General features: G+C 45.5%; 2 protein-coding genes across 3 annotated transcripts in view; one reads left to right on the top strand and one right to left on the bottom strand.

The window, feature by feature from the left end:
- The first annotated feature begins 5,138 nt into the window (after window positions 1-5,138).
- On the top strand, window positions 5,139-18,091 carry MOG (myelin oligodendrocyte glycoprotein). Of its 2 annotated transcripts, none has more exons than XM_017870223.1 (8): window positions 5,139-5,455; window positions 7,600-7,947; window positions 12,461-12,574; window positions 13,916-13,936; window positions 14,177-14,197; window positions 16,789-16,905; window positions 17,208-17,228; window positions 17,678-18,091. In XM_017870223.1, the coding sequence occupies exons 1-8, from the start codon at window positions 5,368-5,370 to the stop codon at window positions 17,689-17,691; spliced, it is 744 nt and encodes a 247-aa protein (XP_017725712.1). In that variant the 5' UTR covers window positions 5,139-5,367; the 3' UTR covers window positions 17,692-18,091. The 2 variants fall into 2 exon arrangements, with proteins under 2 accessions (XP_017725712.1, XP_017725713.1); XM_017870224.1 differs by having other exon boundaries at window positions 5,160-5,455; window positions 7,605-7,947.
- Window positions 18,092-18,965: 874 nt separating this feature from the next.
- ZFP57 (ZFP57 zinc finger protein) overlaps window positions 18,966-24,526 on the bottom strand; it is a 9,033-nt gene continuing 3,472 nt past the window's right edge. The window contains exons 2-5 of the mRNA XM_017870222.1: window positions 23,206-23,689; window positions 22,265-22,391; window positions 21,717-21,818; window positions 18,966-20,241 (exon numbers count right to left, since the gene is read on the bottom strand). Of these exons, the coding sequence (XP_017725711.1) occupies window positions 19,085-20,241; window positions 21,717-21,818; window positions 22,265-22,391; window positions 23,206-23,628 (1,809 nt within the window). The 5' untranslated portion in view covers window positions 23,629-23,689 and the 3' untranslated portion in view covers window positions 18,966-19,084. The remainder of the gene's footprint in view (window positions 20,242-21,716; window positions 21,819-22,264; window positions 22,392-23,205; window positions 23,690-24,526) is intronic.

Raw genomic sequence — 24,526 nt, forward strand, 5'->3', positions numbered from 1 at the left:
AAAAAAAAAAAAAAAAAAAAAAAAAAAAAAAAAAGAAATTGCCAAAAAAACATGCTCTCTGAACAAACTATTCTGTGTATAAAGCAGAGTAAACTTCATAGGTGAGTGACCAGGGCAGTCACACAAGGGCCCCATACTTAGAAGGGGATACCGGGTTTGGGTTCTAAAGCTCTGTGTTTCCTGTCTTGAAATTCTTAATAATTTTATCTTTCAATTTGTGTCTTATAATGAGGTCCGATGAGAAAGCAGAACATGGGCTAGAGACTCTTGGAGACTTGGCCCAAACCAGGTCCTGCTCCCCATGCCTCCCAATCTCCCCAGCACTGGTTTTCAGCTGCCGGCTCCACCACCTTCTTTGTAGGCTCGCTCCCAACAGGGGCCTGGGCACAGCGGATATGATGAGGGAGGTCAGGCATACACACCTCCCTTGCCAAATGGAAGGCATGGTCCTAGGCACTTGTGAAGATCTGCACTTCCCCCCAGGTACTCCTGTGCTTGAAGGAGTGTGACATTAAATAAAAAGGCCACGCGCGGTGGCCCACACCTGTAATCCCAGCACTTTGGGAGGCCCAGGCGGACAGATTATGAGGTCAGGAGATCAAGACCATCCTGGCTAACACAGTGAAACCCCGTCTCTACTAAAAAATACAAAAAAAAAAATTAGCCGGGCATGGTGGCGGGCGCCTGTAGTCCCAGCTACTCCAGAGGCTGAGGCAGGAGAATGGCTTGAACCCAGAGGCGGAGCTTGCAGTGAGCCGAGATTGCACCACTGCACTCCAGCCTGGGCAATAGAAGACTCCGTCTCAAAAAAAAAGAAAAGAAAAGAAAGAAAGAAAAAAAAAACTCCACATAATAGGTTGACAGTGGAACCACAGAAAAAAGGAAAAGGCTTTTTTTTCTGCTTTTCATTTTCTATTTTATTATATTTTAATAGATTTATTTAACTAGAGATGGGGTCTCACTATGTTGTCCAGGCTGTACTCGAGCCCCTGGGCTCAAGCGATCCTCCAACCTGGTCCTCCCAAAGTGATGGGATTACAGGCATGAGATACTGCACCTGGCCTTTTCCTGCTATTAAACAAGGAGCTCTATAGTTTCATTTTGCCCCTCAAAATATGTAGCTGGCCTTAGTAGACTGATATTCATTGACAAATTATATGTAAGAACAAAAAGGTTGAAAATGATGGCCTGACATGTATCAATTTGTTCCTTTAGGTAACATATAACTGGAATATAACTGCAATACAACTAGAATATAAGTCATGAAGGCAAGAATCTTGTCTGTCTTGCTGAAACTCTTATAATCAAGGCCTAATATAAAGTATGACACATAGCACTTGCTTTTAAATATGTATTGATTTAAATTAATTGAGTACATTTTTGCTTCAACCTAGTAAAAATAGATATTTAAAAAACGGAAACAGCCTAAATGTCTAGGGAAGCTACTTAAATAACTATATTATATTCATCCAATAAAATATTGTAAGCTGTATAAAAATAACAAGGATGTTCTTTAGGTACTGATAAGGAAAGAGCTTCAAGATAAATTGTTACCATTTATGTAAAACAGGTGGGAGGAGGGAGAAGGAGGGATGTGTAAGCGCTACTTTCAGCCCTCGCAGGTCATTGACTTTCATGGAGCGCCCTCTAGTGGCATATATACAAATATGGAAGAATTTAGAGAAAATACAGATTGACTTTGGATGGCTGAGATTTTCAAAGTATGTTACTTTATAAGAGTCAATTTTACTTTTTTAATGTTTTGAGATAGGGTCTCACTCTGTCGCACAGGCTGGAGTGCAGCAGCATGATCAGTGCTCACTGCAGCCTCTCTCTCATGGGCTCAACAGGTGCATGTCACCATGCCCGGCTTAAAATCAATTTTCAAAAGTACAAAAAAGCTATATTACATATTAACGTGGAATTATGAATTAAGTGGACAACAAGAATCAAAACAGTGTGTCCATTATCACTTCTGATAACATAAATAATGTAAAGATATATATTTTACAGATGATCTGGAACACCTTACACAGTACTGTTGCTGGGTATTTAATGTAGGAAAGTTATCACTTATTGAGTGCTTACTATTTCACATATGGACAGGATACAGCATGTTAAAAAAATTACCACACACATTTATTGTATTCAGTGTGTCACTCTGTATATATTACTGTGCACATGGTCTGTCACTGGACATGGTGAGAAATGCAGATTAAGCTAAAATTACTGAGGACAGCAACACCGGAAGAAAATTGAGCTGGGTGTGGTGGCTCAGCCTATAATCCCAACACTTTAGAAGGCTGAGGCAGGAGGATCACTTGAGTCCAGGAGTTTGAGACCAGCCTGTGCAACATAGCAAGACCCCATTTCTTGAAAGAAAGAAAGAAAAAAGAAAGAGAAAGAAAGAAAGAAAGAAAGAAAGAAAGAAAGAAAGAAAGAAAGAAAGAAAAAAAGAAAGAAAGAAAGAAAGAAAAGAAAGACAGAGAAAGGAAGAAAGGAAAGAAGTTTCCATTTAGCCAGGCATGGTGGCATATACCTGTAGTTTCAGCTACTCAGGAGGTTGAGGCATAAGGATCACTTAAACTTGAGAGGTCAAGGCTACAGTGGGCCCTGATCACGCCACTGTTCTCCAGCCTGTGTGACAGAGAGACCCTGTCTCAAAAAAAAAAAAAAAAAAAAAAAAAAAGAGGCAACTCAAGAATACTTGCAGGATCTCATAACATATGCTATACAAAATCAATTAAAATAACGTTTAAATGCTGAAAGAAATGAGCAGCTCCCAGGGTGATACAGGGTGGTTTCACTTCTTGGACACATCTACACCAAGCTCTATTCCTGGCAATACCTGGTGTTCCTATACCCCAGATTTCTTTATTTTATTTTATTTTATTTTATTTTATTTTATTTTAAGACGGAGTTTCGCTTTTGTTGCCCAGGCTGGAATGCAATGGCGCGATCTCGGATCACCGCAATCTCCGCCTCCCGGGTTCAAAGGATTCTCCTGCCTCAGCCTCCCAAGTAGCTGGGATTACAGATGCACGCCACCCCGCCTGGCTAATTTTTGTATTTTTAGTAGAGACAGGGTTTCTCCATGTTGGTCAGGCTGGTCTCGAACTCCCGACCTCAGGTAATCTGTCCACCTCGGCCTCCCAAAGTGCTGGGATTACAGGCATGAGCCACTGCGCCCAGCCCCTATACCCCAGATTTCTTCAAGTGGCAACAGCACTGGCTTCATTTTGCTGGTGGCCCCTCTCCACTTCCTTTGTATATATCATCTTTGCCCAAAGAGCACGTCAGCCAAGGGACTGCTCTCACAGCTCCAGGAATCCTCCCCTTTCAGGAGATTTGAGGCAGTTGAGGGCATGAAAGTAAATAAGCTGAGCTCATCAGAGGTCTTGTATTGTGGTGGTTAAAAGAGCCAGTTCTAGGACTAGAAAGCCTGGCTTGAAATCCCAGCTCTGCCACTCTCTAGTGGTGTGACTTTAGCAAGTTCCTTTACCTCTTTTGTACCTCCCTTTTCTCCCCTGTAAGATATGGGTGATAATAGTTCAATATTTGTTTTGTTATTGTGAGGATTAAAGGTGTTAATGCAAGTAAACCACTTAGAACCACAGCACATAGAAGATCTCAGTAAGGTGGTTATTTTTTGTTGTTGTTTTCAGAGATGCTGTGATTTCTCCAAAGTGGCTGTGATGGCTCGGCAAGCTCCTGACCCTCCCTGCTCCCACATGCCTCCACCCTCATCCTGATCTCCCATCCAGCTTTTGACAGCTTGCTTAGTGCTGGACACTTACATACATCCTACCGCCCCCAAACCCTGCCCAGAAACATCTTGTGCATAATTCTCCTACCTGAATATGCATCAGGGAGAAAGAGCGTCCCAGGACATTTTAGGTTTTGAAGTAGAAAATCCCCACTTAGTAAAAGCCAGGGATCCACAGCGGCCACTTTTCCATGGGATCCACCCCTGCAATCTTGACTTTCAACCACACAGCACCAGAGTAGCCAAGCATTGCTTGTGCCCAAATGCCAGCTGCCTTGCAGGGTGAAAGAATAAGCAGTTCCCAAATTCAGCTGACCATAATCTGTCCTTCTAGCTCCTTACACCCATCTCGGACAAAAGCAGAAATGTATGTCTCAGTTGTGTTTCTACCCCTTGCTGCCCAATATAAATTTTTGTGTTGCCCAATATAATTTTTTGTGACGATGTAAATATTCTGCATTTGTGTTGTCTGATGAGATAACCACTAGCTGTAGTGCTATTGAGCATTCGAAACATGGCTAGTGCAATCAAGAAACCAAATTTTTAATTTATTTAATTGTAATTAATTTTAAGTGGCCACTTGCAGGCAGTGATTGCTGCATTGGAAGGCACGGCTCTAAATTGAGCCTTTTTTCCTTATTTGAGGAGGCATACTTGCCTTAAGATTGGGAAGTCTATTTTTGGAACCTGGTACCAATGCTAGTCTCACCCTTGCAATTCTCAGCTGAGCCCAGAGGTGAGAGAAAGGTTTCCATTCCAGATCTCACTCTTCCCTGTGACACTGAGGAAACTGGCAAGTGATGTGAAGGCTAGAGAGCGTGTCCTGTACGCTGGCTCTATCCCTGCTGCCTGTTTTGACTGACACAGTTAGTTGCTGCCCTTGCTGGTCTCCCTTCCTCCAACCTTGCCTCTCTGAGCACTCCTGACGTTCATCTCATGACTTCCCTAAAAACATTCTTTGGGGACAAGAAACTAACAAATCCCGAGTGACCCATCACACATACAAACATACAGAACAGAGTTTGGATTTGCGATAGAAGAAAGGGAGGTTAGACATCAAGAAGAATGGTCTGGTGATGACAGTTGTGAGATAATAGAAATAGGAAAAAAAAATCTGTTTTCTTTCTTTTTTGAAGAACCAATCATACTTTCTCTCTTTTGACTAATTGGTAGGGCTAGGGTGGATTCGAGGAACCTTATGTATTCCATAAACGAGCCTCTCCCTGCGGTCCTGTAAGTGATCCTTCCCCACCGATTAGCCCCTGCAAGACCCTTCAAGGGTTGGATCTCCAGGAGGGCGTGGGGGAGGAAAGCCCAGTACCAGGCAGCCTCTGCTCCATTGCTCTGTGGGGGGTGGGGAAGGCAAACCCTGGTCATCCCCTCAGTCTGTAGACCTTTTGTGTGAATGCCTGGCAAGGGTGACGTGGGGCTGTTTCTGCGGGCACAGCTGCAGCACTTACTGGAGTGGAGGCAGGGCCCAGGCAGCACTACCCTCCCAGATCTTCCCTCGGGCTTTTCAGCAGTAAGGGGACATGCACCCCGAGGGCCTCCACTTGGCCTGACCCTGCTGTGGGGGCTTTCTGTCCCCAGGAACGGTGGAGATGGCAAGTTTATCAAGACCCTCTCTGCCCAGCTGCCTCTGCTCCTTCCTCCTCCTCCTGCTCCTCCAAGTGTCTTCCAGCTACGCAGGTGAGACATGTTTTTTTCCTGCCCTGGGAAGACCCTGAAAACAGAAAGGCTAGTTTCCTGGGTCTTAGCTCCTTCAATCATCCTCAAGTTGCTATATTATCTTTCTGAAACATAGACCTGCTGACATAGTTCCCTTCCTCAGAAACCTTCCGTGGGTGGTTCTTACAGCCTTCAAGATGGAGTCCAGACTCTTTTTTTTTTTTTTTTTTTTTTTGAGACAGAGTCTCCCTCTGTTGCTCAGGCTGGAGTGCAGTGGTATGATCTTGGCTCACTGCAACCTCAGCCTCCTTGGTTCAATCGATTCTCCGGCCTTGGCTCCTGAGTAGCTGAGACTACAGGCACCTGCCACCAAGCCCAGTTAATTTTTTTTTTCTTTTTTTGTATTTTAGTAGAGACAGGGTTTCACAAATTGGCCAGGATGGTCTCAATCTCCTGACCTGCTGATCCGGCCACCTCGGCTTCCCAAAGTACTGGGATTGCAGGTGTGAGCCACTGCGCCCAGCCTAATTTTTTTTATTTTTAGTAGAGACGTGGTTTTACCATGTTGGCCAGGCTGTTCTTGAACTCCTGACCTCAAGTAATCTGCCCTCCTCAACTTCCCAAAGTGCTGGGATTATAGGCATGAGCCACTGCACCCGGCCCAGACTCCTTAATGTGACTAACTCAAGGCTTTCCTTGAACTAGTTCTTACTTGTCTTTTCACCTCTCAATTTGAGATAAAAGAATAGCAACCTCTTGGAGTTCCCATCAGGATTGCATGAGATGAGATATGTAACATGCTTAGCAGTGTCTGTCCATAGTAAATCTCAAGAAATGTTTGTGGAATTATAATATCTTGTCATGTTTGAGACTTTGCTCTGCATAATCAGGCACCAGTAAGTTTTTTAAAGGAACCCGGCTGTCACATGCAGAGGGGAAATCAACAGAAAGATTCCCATCCTCAGGGAGCCACCTGACTGACAGAGGTACAGTGCATCCACTCCCCAGGTCTAGGGGAGAAAGCAGCTTTATCTCCTAGTAGCTCAGAGTCTGACTTGAGAAACACATCCACATGGAAAAAAACACGGAACTTGTTCAGGTCAGGGTCAAGGAGCCACAGTGAGGTGGAAGATACAGAAGAAGGAAGAGTGAAATAGAGCCATCCCCAGGGTGGAAGATCTCAGAGGAGAATTTGGGAAACAGTGTATGAACAAGGACTGAACAGTGAGAAGTGGTGGAGAGACAGTTAAAGTGGATGGAGTGACAAAAGCAAAACCTCTAAGCGTAGAATAGGCAGCAATTTGGCCAAGTCCTAACAGGGAGGCCCATGGGAAGATTCAACCTCAAGAGGCTGCACCACATTCCAAGAGGGAAACTTAAAGCCTAGACTGAAGAGTCAGAGATGGCTACAGTTGGCAAAAAGATGGGCAGATGCTGAGATGAGATGATTGCTAGAATGTTCTGTCCAGGATATTCACGATATCTCTATAACCAGAGACTTTTTTATTATTGTTGTTCTCAAGAAGGAAACTTGGGGCCGGGTGTGGTGGCTTACGCCTATCATCCCAGCACTTTGGAGCCAAGGAAGGCAGATTACCTGAGGTCAGGAGTACGAGACCAGCCTGGCCAACAGTGTGAAACCTCATCTTTACTAAAAATACAAAAATTAGCTGGGCGTGGTGGCAGGTACCTGTAATCCCAGCTACTCAGGAGGCTGAGGCAGGAGAATCGCTTGAATGAAATAGTGGAGGTACAGTCAAAAGGTGACATCTCCTTCTTTCTATAATTATATTTAGACATTTGCTTTACTTGCTTATTCACTAGGACCATGCGCGCGCGTGTGTGTGTGTGTGTGTGTGTGTGTGTGTGTGTGTGTTTGCAGGGAGGCAGAGGTTGCAGGGAGGTGGAGGTTGCAGTGAGCCAAGATCTTACCACTGCACTCCAGCCTGGGCGACAGTGAGTAAGACTCAGTCTCAACAGTTAAAAAAAAAAAAAAAGAAAGAAAGAAAGAAAGAGAAAAATTGCATTCCTCCCTGGATCTAGAATTTCATTTAAAAGTTGAGTGTCCTCTTCCTTCCCTGTTTTGAAGCAGCCCTTCCCATGACAGGCTTACTTGCCAAGGTTCCCTCTGACCTTCAGTCTCTTCCTTTTGGTGTCTTGGACAGGACAGTTCAGAGTGATAGGACCAAGACAACCTATCCGGGCTCTGGTCGGTGATGAAGTGGAATTGCCATGTCGCATATCTCCTGGGAAGAACGCTACAGGCATGGAAGTAGGGTGGTACCGGCCCCCCTTCTCTAGGGTGGTTCATCTCTACAGAAATGGCAAGGACCAAGATGGAGACCAAGCACCTGAATATCGGGGCCGGACAGAGCTGCTGAAAGACGCTATTGGTGAGGGAAAGGTGACTCTCAGGATCCGGAATGTAAGGTTCTCAGATGAAGGAGGTTTCACCTGCTTCTTCCGAGATCATTCTTACCAAGAGGAGGCAGCAATGGAATTGAAAGTGGAAGGTGAGTAGTGCCATATAATATTAGGTATTAACTGTTGGGTGGCCAGGAACAATCATTCTCTCAATTAAGATGAGATACCTCAACCCAAACATCTCACTCCTGGGAATGAATTCCATACAAACGTACACATCAATAAGCAGAAACTCATATGCTTAGGGATGTCTGCTGCATCATTATTCAGAGTAGCGAGGAAATTGGGATCAAAGTCAACGCCTTTGAGTAGATCAGTGACTGAATAAACAATGGTAGCCATACTGTGAATAGTATGCAGGCATTAAAAAGATTATTTTAGCACTATGCCAGATGGTTTGGAGGCCTTCTATAAGGTATTGTTGAGTGATAAGAGCAAGCTGCAGAATGTAGGATACAAAAACAAAACCCTAGGGCGTAGTCGCAGCTACTCAGGAGGCTGAGGTGGGAGACTGGCTTGAGCCTAGGGGTTTGCAGATACAGTGAGCTATGATTGCACCACTGCACTCCAGCCTGGGTGACAGAGCAAAGACCCTTTGCCCCCACTCCCTACCCCTGTGTATAAAAAAAACAAAAACAAAAAACAAAACCCTGTATTTATGAGCACACACACACACACACACACACATGCCTGTGTGTGGTCCTAGTGAATAAGCAAGTAAAGCAAATGTCTAAATATAATTATAGAAAGAAGATGTCACCTTTTGGCTGTACCTCCACTATTTCATTCTGCAGAATTTTTTTTTTTTTTTTTTGGGCGGGGGACGGAGTCTTGCTCTGTTGCCCAGGCTGGAGTGCAATGGTGCCCTCCACCTCCCGGGTTCAAGTGATTCTCCTGCCTCAGCCTCCTGAGTAGCTGGGATTACAGGTGCCCACCACCACGCCCAGCTAATTTTTGTATTTTTAGTAGAGACAGGGTTTCACCAGATTGGCAAGGCTGATCTTGAACTCCTAACCTCAGGTGATCCACTCGCCTCAGCCTCCCAAAGTGCTGGAATTATAGGTGTGAGCCACAGCGCCCGGCCTCAGAATTTCATTTTCAACATGTTTTGCATGATGGGTGATTTTGGAGATTATTTTTTGCTCTATCTCAGGATGATTAAGATGTGGACAAGGTGAAGCAGATGGAGGTGGAGCTTTGAAAGTTAATCGCTATTTAATTGAAGAACTAAACTGCTTTGAGGGCCTTGGTGTCAGATCCTTTCCCTTTTCCTCCTCCCCACCTGCAGTGCAAACATCAGACAATTGATCACTATTGTATCTTGGGGGTGTGAGTGACCATTGCACTGCTGGGACCAGAAGACGGCATTGTATGTGGAACAACAAAGCACTACTTCTAGAGACTGCCTGCAGGGATATGGAAATAGCTTTGTGTGTCTCATAATGTTCTTCATACAGCTGTTTTCACTGGGGAAATTCTACTCGTCAAAAAGTTTGATAAAGAGAACCTCTCCAGTTTGCAGATTTTCTTGCTGCTCAACAACTTCCTAGCTCAGTAACTGCATCTCCCAACAAACTCTCTCAGTTTCACCACACCAAAAAAGGAAGACAAGCAGGGTGCAGTGGCTCAAGCCTGTAATCCTAGCACTTTGGGAGGCCGAGGTGGATGGATCACCTGAGGTTGGGAGTTTGAAGACCAGCCTGACCAACATGGAGAAACCCTGTCTCTACTAAAAATACAAAATTAGCTTGGCGCATTCCTGTTATCCCAGCTACTTGGGAGGCTGAGGCAGGAGAATCGCTTGAACCCGGGGGGCGGAGGTTGTAGTGAGCCAAGATCGCTCCATTGCACTCCAGCCTGGGCAAGAAAAGCGGAACTCCCTCTAAAAAAAAAAAAAAAAAAAAAAAAAGAAAAGCATCTAAAGACTTTGCCTCAGGGGAGAAAGTTGTCTTTTGGGTTGCTACCCACATTCCAGCCTCCTGTTCCCACCTCTTAGTCTGCATGCCTAAGAATCTAAAAGAAACTGTTTTACAAGTAAACAAGGGACACTTTGCCTAGGCTTGGGAGCCAGGAAGTTGAGACAAATTTAGGAATGAGATGAAGTAATGGTATTATTGCAAGTCTCAGGTGTAACTACCTCTGCTCTTTCTCTGAAGAGTTTCTAATCTCTCTTTTTTACTTATTTTTTCTTGTCATTTTTGTGATTTTATTACTAGTTGTCTCTAATCCTTTCTTTAAACTCTTCAACAAATGTCAGGCACAGCGGCTCACACCTGTAATCCCAGCACTTTGGGAGGCCGAGGCAGGCTGATCACCTGAAATCGGAGTTCGAGACCAGCCTGATCAACATGGAGAAACCCCGTCTCTACTAAAAATTACAAAATTAGCCGGGTGTGGTGGCGCATGCCAGTAATCCCAGCTACTCAAGAGGCTGAGGCAGGAGAATCGCTTGAACCCGGGAGGCAGAGGTTGCAGTGAGCCAAGATTGTGCCATTGCACTCCAGCCTGGGCAACAAGAGCAAAACTTCGTCTAAAAAAAAAAAAAGAAAAAAACATACAAAGCAGAGAGAATATTATAATGAGCCTCCAAGTGCCTACCACCTTGCTGCAGCACTTGTCAATCCAGGGACCATCCACTTCACCAGCTCCCCACTCATTACCACCCTCCCCTACTCAATTACTGAGGTAAATCCTAGGCAGCATGATCATTTCTTTTTTTTTTTCTTTTTATTTTGAGACAGGATCTGTCTCTGTCACCCAGGCTGGAGTGTAGTGGCATGACCTCTGCTCACTGCAGCCTCTGCCTCCCAGGCAGAAGCCATCCTCCCACCTCAGCCTTCATAGTAGCTGGGACCACAGGCAAACACCACCACACATTGCTAATGTTTTGTATTTTTTGTAGAGACTGGGTTTTGCCATGTTGCTCAGGCGGGTCTCAAACTCCTAGGCACAAGCAATCCTCCCACCTTGGCCTCCCAAAGTGCTAGAATTACAGGCGTGAGCCACTGCACCCAGCAAAGAACACTTTTTAAAAAATAAATAGGCCGGGGGCAAGGACTCACGCCTGCAATCCCAGTACTTTGGGAGGCTGAGGAAGGCGAATCACGAGGTCAAGAGATCGAGACCATCCTAGCTAATGTGGGGAAACCCTGTTTCTACTAAAAATACAAAAACAAAATTAGCCGGGTGTGGTGGCGGGCGCCTGTAGTCCCAGTCACTCAGAAGGCTCAGGTGGGAGAACGGAGTGAACCCGGGAGGCAGAGCTTGCAGTGAGCTGAGATCACGTCACCACACTCCAGCCTGGGCAACAGAGTGGGGCTCCATCTCAAAAAAAAAAAAAAAAAAAAAAAAACCACAAAATAATAAAATAAATACATAAATAACTACAATACTATTATCACATCTTAAAACTCAACAAAATTTCTTAGTATCATCAAATACCCAGTTTGTGTTCAAATTTTCCTGATTGTTTCATAAATATACTCGTACAGTTGGTTTCTTTTAGTGAGATTCAAACAAGACCCACCTGTTGACCTTTGCCCTTAGGGTTTCCCACGGTCTGAATTTTGTTGATGACATTCCCATGTTGCTATGTAATACGGTCCTCCATGCCCTGTGTTTTTCTGTAAACTGATAGATGTGGAAGTGCAATGACATTCGTGTTTGATTTACTTTGACAAGTATAGTTCATCAGTGATACTCTATACTTCTTGTTGATTTACATCTGGAGGCTAATAATGTCTGCTTTTCTCTCTTTTTTAATTATTTGTGAAAGTAAAAATATGGGGGGTTGGGAGAAAAAAACCCTTAAGTATGTACCCACTAAATCACATTGCTACAGGTAACTTCCATTAAGAACTTGAAAGTAAAGTTTGCTGCATTTTCCTCTAGGGAACACAATAATAGACAGGAGCCTTAGTCTACAGCTTAAAGGACTGTAATTATACCTGAGCAACCTTCCTGGACCAGTTTAACGTTATTGGCTGTGATGTATCCTTACCTTTGATGTCAATATCCTTACTTAGCTCCCTTAAAGCAGAGATCAAGATGAAAAGGGCTTCAGCTGCAGCATGGCACATGGAGATTAGAGCAGGGCTTTTGGATGCTGAGGAGCAGACCTAGAATGGGAAATAGATGGGAACCACAAAAGTGAAGGTCCCCCTCCCTCATTGCTCAACCTACTCCATGTCTGCACATCTGGTCAGTTACCAAATCCTGTGTAAGCTACCTTCCTTTTTTTTTTTTTTTTTTTTTTTGAGATGGAATTTTTCTCTTGTTGCCCAGACTGGAGTGCAATGGTGTGATCTTGGCTCAGTGCAAACTCCAACTCCCAGTTCGTGCAATTCTCCTCCCTCAATCTCCCAAGTAGCTGGGATTACAGGCGTGCACAGTCTTGACTTTAAACTACTTGTCATTCTAAATCAATAGCATTTCCTGGAAAAAAACATTTTTCTATCAAGGCTAAGCTCAGGGACCAATTCTGTGTCACCTTCTTTGAATCCTGATGATATTCATTTCTTTATTTGACCTGATTTATTGGGCCCAGGCACCGTGCTCAGTGTTAAGAATTCAGCTCTGGGCAATGTCGGTCCTGCCTTTCAGATCCCTTCTACTGGGTCAGCCCTGGAGTGCTGGTTCTCCTCGCGGTGCTGCCTGTGCTCCTTCTGCAGATCACTGTCGGCCTCGTCTTCCTCTGCCTGCAGTATAGACTGAGAGGTACAAGGCGGAGGGTGGGTGGATCAGGATCCTTCCTTTAAATGAGCTGGCTTCTTGGAGTTACACCACTAAACATGTATTTGTGAGTGACTTCTGGGTTCAGAACTTCTTCTCACTACTGAGTGATAAAGAAAAAAAATAACTCCATGATGAAAGAGTTTTACATCTCATGAAATGCTTTCATATGAATAAGCGGACCCAGCTTTCCCTATGAGCTAACTATGGCATAGAGTAACCCCATTTTACAGAGGATACAACTGAGGCCAGGAGTAGTTCAGTGACTTACTCAGACCAATATAACTTGTAAGTGGTAGAGTTGAGACTTCTGTATCATACCTAGCAGCTCCATGCGACTTGGGAGAGTATGAGCTTCAAAGTCAGACAGGTCTATTAGGAGTTTTGAATAGATACTGAAGTGAAAGTCTCTGCTACACAGTAGGCATTCAAACATTGTTTCCTTCTCCATTCAACACTGAGGACTCAGGTTCAGCTGGTTCAGCTGCTGATGACGCTCCTCTTTTGTGCCTAGAGCTTTCATTCTGAGCCTTCTCCCCCTACCAAGTGTCTCCCCAATGCCAGAGCAGGAAGAGCCTTCACTCCTCCCCATACCCCACCCCTCATTTGTTACTAAGAGGAGAGGAGAAAGTAGCAAGGAGGGTATGGGGAATGTTTTTGGGGGATGGGTGTTGGTGGGATCAACAACAAAGTCCTTTCTGTCACCAAGATGCCTGCTTGTCTACTTCTCCCACATGAAAAAGGCCTTCAGCCCACATGGCTGAGCAGAAAGAATCTAAATGTTAGAGTCAGGCAGCCTGGGTTTGAATTCCATCTCAGGTACTGAACTATATAGCAAAATTCTTAGATTCTCCAAGCCTCAATTGCCTTGTCTGTCAAATAGAGAAAACATCCTCCCTCCTACATTGTAGGGAGGATAAAAGTCATGCAAAGTGCCTACTACAAATCCAGTCACCGAGTAGCTAGCTACTCACTAAATGTTCAGCTCCTCCTTCCTCATTCAGATGGGAAGTGGCAACGCAGTGGGCTGGAGCAGCACTATGAACTGAGAATCCAAAAAGGGGCGAAGAGCAGCTGGGAGGTAGTAGATCCTTGTGCTGGTTTGGGGCATTGCTCACATTCTTTATTCGCTATTGTATCTAGACTATAGCTAGAGAAAGAGCCGCAACCCTTGGCTTTAAATCCAGTGCTCTTCCGACTCTCCTAAGGTTGTTTCCAGGCTGCAGAGAAATAGCCTGCACAAGGGGCCCAGGCGCTGGGTGTAGGAGGGTCCCCACCGGGAGTCAGAGCATGCAGGAACTAAAATGTTGCCTTTTTCTATTTTAGGAAAACTTCGAGCAGAGATAGGTGAGTTACAGTCATCCTTTCTCTCAATTCTTGCCTTTCGGTGTTTTGGCATAATGGAAATGGTCGCGTTCTCGGACCATCTGTTCCTCTCAATACCCTGTTTTTCCCTTAGTTTCCCTTTCTCTACAGTGGGTGTGTCATGCCTAGAGCAAGTTTTAAGTAATTAAATAACAAAGACTCAGGAAAAAGGATCCTTTTCGAGTGCCCTACTAAATCCATTTCCATTTGTTTCTCTTTCAGAGAATCTCCACCGGACTTTTGGTAAGTTCTGGCACATCCAGGCCCTCCCAGGTCAACTTGGCATTTCACTGTAGTTCCAGTCACCTGGGGGAACAAGGACCCCTGGCTCCTGGTTGGGTCCCTTCCTCTCTTTTCTTTCTTTAAAATAGAAGTCATTTGCATTTAGGATTGGTAAAATCATAATAAAAATACTCATGTACTATTTTTATGTGACAGACACTATTCTAACTGCTTTACAAAAACGTTATCTTATTCTGCTTAACTCCTTATGCACATGATTTCTCTTTTCAGGAATATAGATCGTTTACACATAAACCTGATGTCTGGTTGGGGAGGTAAAACGAACAGAAAAACAAGACACAACTGTATCACCTGTACTTATATTTCAGGATGTTTCCATGAGTACAGAACATGACTAATCAGAGAAGACCTCATGGACAAATAGAAAAGCCACCAAGCCCCACTAGGAATTGACCCCCCAAGGACATGGTTTCTAGCCTTTTTGTTCACTGAAGTTCACCCAATGCCTAAAGACAATGCCAACAGAAGAGCACCCAAATATCTGTTAGATAAATGTTGCAGAAACTAGAAGGTGTCATTAGGGCACAGATGGTACCTTCTCTGAGCAAACTTCCTTCACAGCCCCTCCTCCCGAGCCTGTAGGTGACTCTAGTTTTGTCACCTGGCACACAGAGTTCTAACCTACGATTTATAAAATTAGACCAGTTTGTGGAACACACACACACACACGTCTTGACACACCCAAAGAGGAGGAATAGTATTTGTTTTGGAGGACGTGACTATTAAAGGCCTTAACTCCTTTTTGTACCATGAATCTCTCTGGCACTCCAGTAAAGTCTAAAGGACCCCATTGCAGAATAATGTTTTTAAATATACACATAAAATAGAACACATAGGATTGCAAAAACAATCATTGTATTGAAATATAGCTATCAACCAATAATCACATTTGTGATACAGCAACATAAATGTTTCTTTCTTCCTTTTTTTTTTTTTGAAGCAAAGTTTTGCTCTTGTCGCCCAGGCTGGAGTGCAATGGTGCGATCTAGGCTCACTGAAACCTCTGCCTCCTGGGTTCAAGCGATTCTCAGCCTCCCAAGTAGCTGGGATTACAGGTGCCTGCCACCACACCCAGATAATTTTTGTATTTTTAGTAGAGACTAGGTTTCACCAGGTTGGCCGGCTGGCCTCAAACTCCTGACCTCAGGTAATCTACCCGCCTTGGCCTCCCAAAGTGCTGGGATTACAGGCATGAGCCACCATGCCCAACCATAAATGTTTCTTTAGCAAAAGTAATACATTAAGTAACACAGCAGCAAGTCTAGTAACCTGTAATTTCTTTCTTTCTTTCTTTTTTTGAGATGGAGTTTTGCTCTTGTAGCCCAGGCTGGAGTGCAATGGCACGATCTCAGCTCACTGCAACCTCTGCCTCCTAGGTTCAAGCAATTCTCCTGCCTCAACCTCCCAAGTTGCTGGAACTACAGGCCCAGCTAATTTTTGTATTTTTAGTAGAGACGGGGTCTTACCATGTTGGCCAGGTTGGCATTGAATCCCTGACCTCAGGTGATCTGCCTGCCTCAGCCTTCCAAAGTGCTGGGATTACAGGTGTGAGCCACCAGGCCTGGCCCAATAACCTTTAATTTCAAAATACTAATAAACATACACAGTATTTCAAGATTTCTGCAATAACTCTAATGGGAATGAAACATATATGGCTTCCATTGGTAAGTCACAGGTACTGCTGATATTGTGGTTAGTTGTAACATGTTTTGCCTTGTTTTGTTTTTTCCAAGACAGAGTCTTGCTCTGTCGCCCAGGCTGGAGTGCAGTGGCAGGATCTCGGCTCACTGCAACCTCTGCCTCCTAGGTTCAAGCGATTCTCCTGCCTCAGCCTCCCGAGTAGCTGGGATTACAGGCATGCGCCACCATGCCTGGCTAATTTTTATATTCTTAGTAGAGACAGGGTTTCACCATGTTGGCCTGGCTGGTCTTGAACTCTTGGCCTCGTGATCTGCCCGCCTCAGACTCCCAAAGTGCTGGGATTACAGGTGTGAGCCACCACGCCTGGCAGTTGTTACATTTGTTTTGTTTTGTTTTGAGATAGTGTCTCGCTCTGTTGCCCAGGTTGGAGTGCAGCGGCACAAACTTGGCTCACAGCAAGTTCCGCCTCCCGGTTCACACCATTCTCCTGCCTCAGCCTCCAGAGTACCTGAGACTACAGGTGCCCGCTACCATGCCTGGCTAATTTTTTCTATTTTTTAGTAGAGACAGGATTTCACCATGTTAGCCAGGATGGTCTTGATCTCCTGACCTCGTGATCTGCTTGCCTCGGCCTCCCAAAGTGCTGGGATTACAAGTGTGAGCCACTGTGCCTGGCCAGTTGTTACATTTTTAATGAAAGAAAATGTTAAATCCAGTTAATGAAAATAAGGAGGCAGTACTTTTCTCATCCAAGTTCATGGACTCTCTGAATTCTGTCCCCAGAGTCCTTTGGTGTTCTAGGATCCCAGGTTAAGGAACCAAAAAAGAAAGGTGGGTGGGGCATGAGGGGGGACACATGTTAACCCTGTTTGTTCTGGTGAACAATTCAGATCCCCACTTTCTGAGGGTGCCCTGCTGGAAGATAACCCTGTTTGTAATTGTGCCGGTTCTCGGACCCCTGGTTGCCTTGATCATCTGCTACAACTGGCTACATCGAAGACTAGCAGGTGCAGTGGCTGGGCAGCAGGCAAGACCACCAAATAGTGGGGAACCAAGTCAGCTTTGAATGGGAAGCCAAAAGAGAATAGAACCAGGGCTCAAGATTAGGGGAGCTGGGATCTCCTTATTCCTCTGTCCCCATGCCCAACCCCGGCTCTTCTGAGAAACTGTGAAGAGAACCACTTACTGGACCTGTGGGGTCCCCCAGTGGAAAGGGCAGTGTGGGTTACTCCAAATATCCACAGGGAGGATGTGGGGAGGGTGCTATTCATCTTCCACTGATCATGTATTTGTTTCTTTTTGTTTTCAGGGCAATTCATTGAAGAGCTAAGTAAGTTATCTTCTCTCTCTTATAAGCAGAGAATAAAAAGCGAGGAAAGGGAGACAGAAGCAACAAGAGGGAAGAGGGGGGCTATTGAGAGATCACAGTCCCAGAGGAAAGGAGGAGCTGGAGAGCCTGGGTGGAGGGAAGACTCCTCCTGGGAGGTACAGGGGCAAGAGGTCAGCTGTTAGACACATTTACAGGTGGCAGAGAAGCTGAAGGCATTCCCATCTGCTGCCTGACCCATTCCTCCTTCACTGCCCCTAAGCAGGAACGCCACCCTAGCTGGTCTCATTGCCCATTCCACAGCAACTGCCCAGTGCCTCGCCTCTCAGACCAACCATTGAGGCAGGCATGGAGACAAGATGACCCCAAGGGCTTTTCTTCTCCCTAGTTCAATGGTTTTATGATACAAACTACTGACATAGATTTTTCAAGTTATTTTTTCCTTCTTCTAGGAAATCCTTTCTGAGTGATGTCACATCTTGGCAGGGGTGGAGGAGAGCCTGGTTGCCCAGGGATTGGTCCTTGGGGACATCTCATCCATCAAGTTGCATACTCACTGGCATCTTTGCTATGGGGACATTCCAATTTGCACTTTCAGGAACACTCTGAATTCCAACTAGAATTGATTTCCCTTCTTCTGTCATCTACCTTTTCTCTTCCTTTGTCTTCCCATTTTTATTATCCTTCTTTCCATTTCTCTCTCCAGTCTTCCACTTGGAAACCCTTCCTGGCTAAGGACAGGCAGGTGCCCCTCTCTCCATCAGAGGACACCTGTGCTGGAGAGCAACACAGATAGGATGGTCTCTGCCATGAACTGGAGGCCAGGAACCTCCTCACTGAAAATTACAGTATGATAACTTTGCAAATGGTGGTTGTTTCTTCCAAGACTCCAGCCCTGATTGCACAGAACTGAGAGGCATGTGAAGGGAAAGAAGAGGAAGAGTGTGAAACATTGAAGAGAGAGCTGAGTGAGCTGAAGAGTGAGGATATGGGTAGCCCCAACCCAAACCTGGAGATGGTGAGAAACCTACAGAATACTAGCCGGAGCTCCACCTTGTCTTGGTAGCCTACTAGGGAACTGGGGAAGCAAGAAATGAAAGCTGGGCAACATGCCTGCTTAGAATGTCTTCCTTCTACTTACACATCTTCCACAGGTCTCAGAATTTCCTTCCTCTCATCCTTTTTCTCCTGTCTTCATATCTACCAGAGTATCCACTGTTTATTCAACAACTACTACTTGATGGTCAGATACAAACAAACAAGCTAGGTGCTAATTAATAATGATATGAGTTTTGGTTGAGCACGGTGGCTCACACCTGTAATCCCAGCACTTTGGGAGGCTGAGGCGGGTGGATCACGAGGTCAGGAGTTCAAGACCAGCCTGGCCAACATGGTGAAACCCCGTCTTTACTAAAAATACAAACAATTAGCTGGGCATATTGGTGGGCGCCTGTAATCCCAGCTACTCAGGAGGCTGAGGCAGGAGAATCGCTTGAACCCAGGAGGCAGAGGTTACAGTGAGCTGAGATCACGTCACTGCATTCTAGCTGGGGTGACAGAGTAAGATTCTATCTCGAAAAAATAAATAAATAAATAAATAATAATACGAGCTTTCATATGCACACTTCTAACCCCTTTTCTTTTATATATTTCCTTCCTTATCCACTCACCTGTCTCCCTCTACTCCAGCCTCCTTACCCCAGAGGTCAGTCCTCAGGAAACCAAACACAAATAAAGACCTCAGTCAGAAAGACCATTTATTTATGTTTCAAGATGCTCACTGCCCCCTTTGTTTTGTCTCCTTTGCAGGCCTTCTCTCTTAGGCCTCTTCTCCTGAGGGTATGGATCCTGGGGGGAGATTATTCACCTCCATGCTTCCATTCCTCCCCAGCCATAGTAGGGGCATCATGAGAGAAGCCAAGCCACTGGCCCAGGATCACCCGGCATTTATGGTGGCTGCTCTGGCACAGTTCCTTGCCTTTATAGCCCCTCCAGTGATCCATAAGGCCCTCTTTCTCCCCAAAGGAGAGGTCACATATAGGGCAATGGTAGCTCTTCTGCTTCCAGTGGGTCTGCTGGTGTCTGACCAGCCTGGAAAATGAACTGAAAGACTTGCTGCAATGGAAGCAGTAGTTGGGCGGCTCTGTGAGGTGGGCCTTCTGGTGTCTGGAGAGATAGGATTTCTTGCTAAAAGTCAAAGGACAATGCGAGCAAGAGAAGACATTGAGTCTCGAGGGCTTCACTGGATGCGAGTTGGATCTGGCATCCTGACAGGGGGTTCCAATGATGGGTGCCTCGGTCCTGGTCACAGGTGCTTGGTTCTTAAGTACAGATGGCTGGTTCTGGGCCACAGGACCCTCAGTTCTAAATATGGTTTCCTGAGACCTGGCCACTGGTGCATGGTTCACATCCACAAGCCCCTGGATGGACCTCTGGCTTCTGGCGATAGGTGTCTGTAATTCAGCAGGGGTGCCTGGAAGCCTCAAAGTACACTCCTGGTTTCCATCCACTGGCTCCTGGTTTTGGTGTATCTTCTGGTGGCGTTTGAGCTCAGACTGGTCCCGGAAGCTCTTCCCACACACGGAGCATGAATGCGGCCGATAACCCAGATGGACGCGGCGGTGACGACTTAGTCCAGAAGCATCACAGTAGGTCTTGTCACAGAGCGTGCAACAGAAGGGCCTCTCACCAAGATGCATGCGTCTGTGATAGCTGAGGGACTTGGGGCTCCGAAACAACTTCCCACACTGGCTGCAGCTGTTAGTCAGTTTAGGATTGTGAACAAACTGGTGGCTATAGAGGTAGGAGCGCCTGCTGAAACACTTGCCACAGATGTGGCAAAAAAAGGGTGGCCCACCCTGGGATGCTTGAAGCACCTGGGTCCTGTCCATAGACCCAGCTGGGTCAGAGAGGGGGCACTGGCTGGCCCCTCTGCATGCAAGGAAGACCTTGTCATCACTAGTCCCCTCATCTCTCAGACTGGGATGTTGTTCTTGAAGCTCTTTCTTCTCACCTTCTGTAGTGAATGAGGAAGAATAACACAAAATTCCACTATAAGAACTCCAACAGAGGCCGGGCACGGTGGCTCACACCTGTAATCCCAGCACTTTGGGAGGCTGAGGCCAGCGGATCACCTGAGGTCAAGAGTTCGAAACCAGCCTGACCAACATGGTGAATCCCTGTCTCTACCACAAATACAAAAATTAGGTGGGCATCATGGCATCTGCCTGTAATCCCAGCTACTAGGGAGACTGATGCAGGGGAATTGCTTGAACCCAGGAGGCAGAGGTTGCAGTGAGCCAAGATGGCACCATTGCACTCCTGCCTGGGCAACCAAAGTGAAACTCTGTCTCAAAAAAAAAAAAAAAAGAAGAAGAAGAAGAAGAAGAACTACAACACAGCTCTCCATTCAGCCCAAGACACTTCTTGTCTCTGCCCTAGCTCTCCCACCCAACACATTCGTCCTCACCCTTGGGCCTTATAGGCTAGAAATAAGAAAAAATAAATTTGGCGTTTCAAATTAAAAGCAAATAAAAACTTAACTGGAGTCTTCAACACTGTCAGAAATGTAAATTTTAACTTACAACAACATTTCTTGAAATCTATCTTATCTCATTCTCATTATTGCTCAAATTCCCATAGACATTCCACAGACACCCGCATAATAATGCATCATGAACATTGGGCCACTTGCAGGTGAAAAGAGGTGTTATTAATAATCAAGCTAGGATGAGAAGCATAAACCAGCACCGTCCTGGCAAACCAAGAAGTGTAGTCAGCTTGGCTTGATATCTCTCTCAACTATTTACTACCAGGGGCAAGCCTCCCTTACTCCAACACAGCATGAAGCCTATCTCCTTTGCTTCTCTTTTCTCTTGGACAGAACATTTTAATCAGAACAATGTCATGGACATAAGCAACCTTCATGTCATCTCTCAATCTCTAGAAACTGAAGACATTTACTTCTCCTGAAAGACTTAGATCTTCAGCCCACCAGGCGCGGTGGTTCACACCTGTAATCCTAGCACTTTGGGAGGCCAAGGTGGGTGGATCACTTGAGGTCAAGAGATTGAGACCATCCTGGCCAACATGGTGAAACTCCTGTCTCTACTAAAATACAAAATTATCTGGGCATGGTGGCACATGCCTGTAGTCCCAGCTACTTGGGAGGCTGAGGCAGGAGAATCGCTTGAACCCGGGAGGCGGAGGTTGCAGTAAGCCAGGATCGTGCCACTGCACTCCAGCCTGGCAACACAGCAAGACTGTCTCAAAAAAAAAAAAAAAAAAAAAAAGAGACTTAGATCTTCAACTTGAAGTCGAGGGACTTGAGCCTATGATCTTAAGCTCTCTTTCAACTCCAAGTCTGACCAGGCTGGACAGAGGTTCACTAGGAGAGCATCTGTAGAGCATTCATCCTCCCCATCAGCTCTCCATCCTTTCAGGGGTTATTCTGGGTCCTTTTTACCTTCCTCCCTGCTTGGCAATTCTTACCTGAAAGGCCTTCTGTGTTTGGGAGATGGACAAACTCTCTCCGTTGTTCATCTTCTTGCTCAAGCTTAGTGATTAGCTCTGGCTTATGTAGAAAGATTCTGGCTGATGTGTGGGAATGAGAAAGAGTTGAGTTGGTCCCAGGTGTGGCCCCTTCACATCTGATGGGGACAACAGGTTACCTCCTGTAGCCTTTGTTTAAGAACCATAACCTGGGACATGTAGATGCAGAAAGGAGACATTCAAAAGGTCAGCTGCTAGCAAAGTATCTGGTTTTCAGGAGTGACTTAGTAAATATTTGTTTGATGAATGGAAAAATTTGCATATTTTGAGAACACTGTCATCATGTTATAAGTGTTATCTTTGCCTTCATGCAGGCTATCATTTCTTCTCTTTACCACTGAGCTTAGTGACTCAGATCTTTCATATCTGGAAAGCATAGAACCAGGGGTCAGTGAAACTAACTGTAAGCTGATCTACCTGTCCAGGGAAACCAGATGTTCCAGGGCCCTTAGGACAGGGGGCTTGCTGAGGGAAGCCCAGCCTCTTACCCACAGATGCTAGGTTCTTAAAGATTTCCGACATAACATCCTCGTAAAGGACCCTCTGGCTGGCATCTAGACAGTCCCACTCTTCCTGGGTGAAATTCACTGCCACATCCTCAAAGGTGACTGGCTTCTGGAAGAACAGGAGAGACTCAAGAAGTTTATATAAATATATGTAGGTATGTATATGTGTGCGTGTGTGTGTGTGTGTATGTGTGTACAAGATTAACATCCAGTCTCAATATTCAGAGAATTAAAACCTAAGAGAAAGATAAAACCATGGAAGGAAGAGAGAAATATTAAAAGAGAGACACAAGGCCTGCAACTGTGAAGTATAGAAAGGAAAGGAGGCCGGATGTGGTGGTTCATGCGTGTAATCCCAGCACTTTGCGAGGCTGAGGCAGGCAGATCATGAGGTCAGGAGTTCGAGACCAGCCTGACCAACATGGTGAAACCAGGTATCTACTAAAAATACAAAAATTAGCCGGGTGTGGTGATGCATGCCTGTAATCCCAGCTATTCAGGAGGCTGAGGCAGGAGAATTACTTGAGACCGGGAGGCAGAGGTTGCAGTGAGCCAAGATCACGCCACTGCACTCCAGCCTGGGTGACAGAGCAAGACTCTGTCTCAAAAAAAAAGGAAACGAAAGATGAAGAGAAAAGGAGAAAGATAAGATGTGGGGGAGAGGAAAGAGGATATGCAGAATACAAATAGGAAACCAAAGCAAAAGAAAAAATGCTGCCACTCTAACAAATTTCAGGAAGTACCACATGAAGGATGCCAGGGTGGTGCGGGAGATGGAGAAAGGTTTTGCGGCTCCTTTTTCTGGATGTCGTTCAGTCTGGAACAATCTGAGATTTCATTTGACCTGTAGGCAGGAGCATGCATGAAAGAGCTCCTGGAGTCCCGGACCTGGACCCCACCTCTCTCTAGCTTAGTCTCCTCACCTTCTTCACCCATGCCTCCCTCCAGCAATCTCTCTTCATGGCTTCCTGCAGGGTGGCAGCTACCTTGCCCACCCATGGGAACATCTTCTGTACAGGTTCGATTGGCTTCAGCTGTTCAAACATCTTCTCTTCTGTGGTGTCTCTTTCTAGCTTTATCCACTCCTGGCCTGGCACCCAGGGCTGACTGGATTCCTTCCTGGGGCTATCTACCTCCCAGTAACTGGGCAGATGGAGAGGCTCAGCAAAGGTCCCAGGGTTTGATGTGGCTTCCTGTGACAAATGTATCTGCTCCAAGAGGCTGTCTTTCTTTTTTGTTTTGCTGTCCAAATTCTCCTCTTCCACAATTGAGAACAACTTTGTTTCCCTCAAAGCCTGGGCCACAGAGTTCAGGGCCCTGGTCACCCTTGGCTCACCAGCTGCCATTGTTTAGTAACACCAGGCTGGGCTAGGTGTCTGCCCTCTGTTCTACCCTGCTTCTATATACCTGAGGTCAGAGAAAAACAAAACATATCAGCAAGAGGGAGGGTAAGAAACAGCTTTCTTATTTGGTCAGGGAATGCCATTAGTTATTAAACCCCTGCTGTGTGCCACTGGATGCTCTCAGCAATGAGGTAACAATTACTGGCCCTGTCTTAAGGACCTAATGCAGAGATGCTAAATAATTTTCCAAGGACAAGGGGACATTCTTGATCTACAAAAAATGTTTAAACCTAATGTTAATGTTAGACTCATTACCATTGGAAATCATATAGCTGGGGTAACCAGGCTAGGATCTGTCACAGATCACCTTGAGTGAGTCTCTTTATTCTTTCTGACTTGGTTTCATCAGAAATGTGAGAATAAAGGAGACACTCTCTAAGATCTCTTCCATGACCAAAATTACACACACACACACACACACACACACACACAATTCTGTGATCTGGATTTTCAATACATGTAGTAGTTCCCCCTTATCATGGTTTTGCTTTCCAATGCTTCAGTTACCCATGGTCAACTGTGGTTCAAAAATATTAAATGAAAAAATCCAGAGGACAGGCACAGTAGCTCATGCCTGTAATCCCAGCATTTTGGGTGGCTGACATAGGCAGATCATCTGAGGTCAGGAGTTCGAGACCAGCCTGGTCAACATGGTGAAACCCTGTCTCTACTAAAAATACAAAAAGAAAATAGCTGGGTATAGTGGCACACATCTGTAATCCCAGCAACTTGGGAGGCTGAGGCAGAAGAATCACTTGAACCCTGGAGGCGGAGGTTACAGTGAGCCAAGATTGCGCCACTGCACTCCAACCTGGGAGACAGAGTGAGACTCTGTCAAAAA

The sequence above is a fragment of the Rhinopithecus bieti genome, unplaced genomic scaffold (assembly GCF_001698545.2).
Source record: "Rhinopithecus bieti isolate Rb0 unplaced genomic scaffold, ASM169854v2 scaffold_5150, whole genome shotgun sequence".
Classification (NCBI taxonomy): domain Eukaryota; kingdom Metazoa; phylum Chordata; class Mammalia; order Primates; family Cercopithecidae; genus Rhinopithecus; species Rhinopithecus bieti.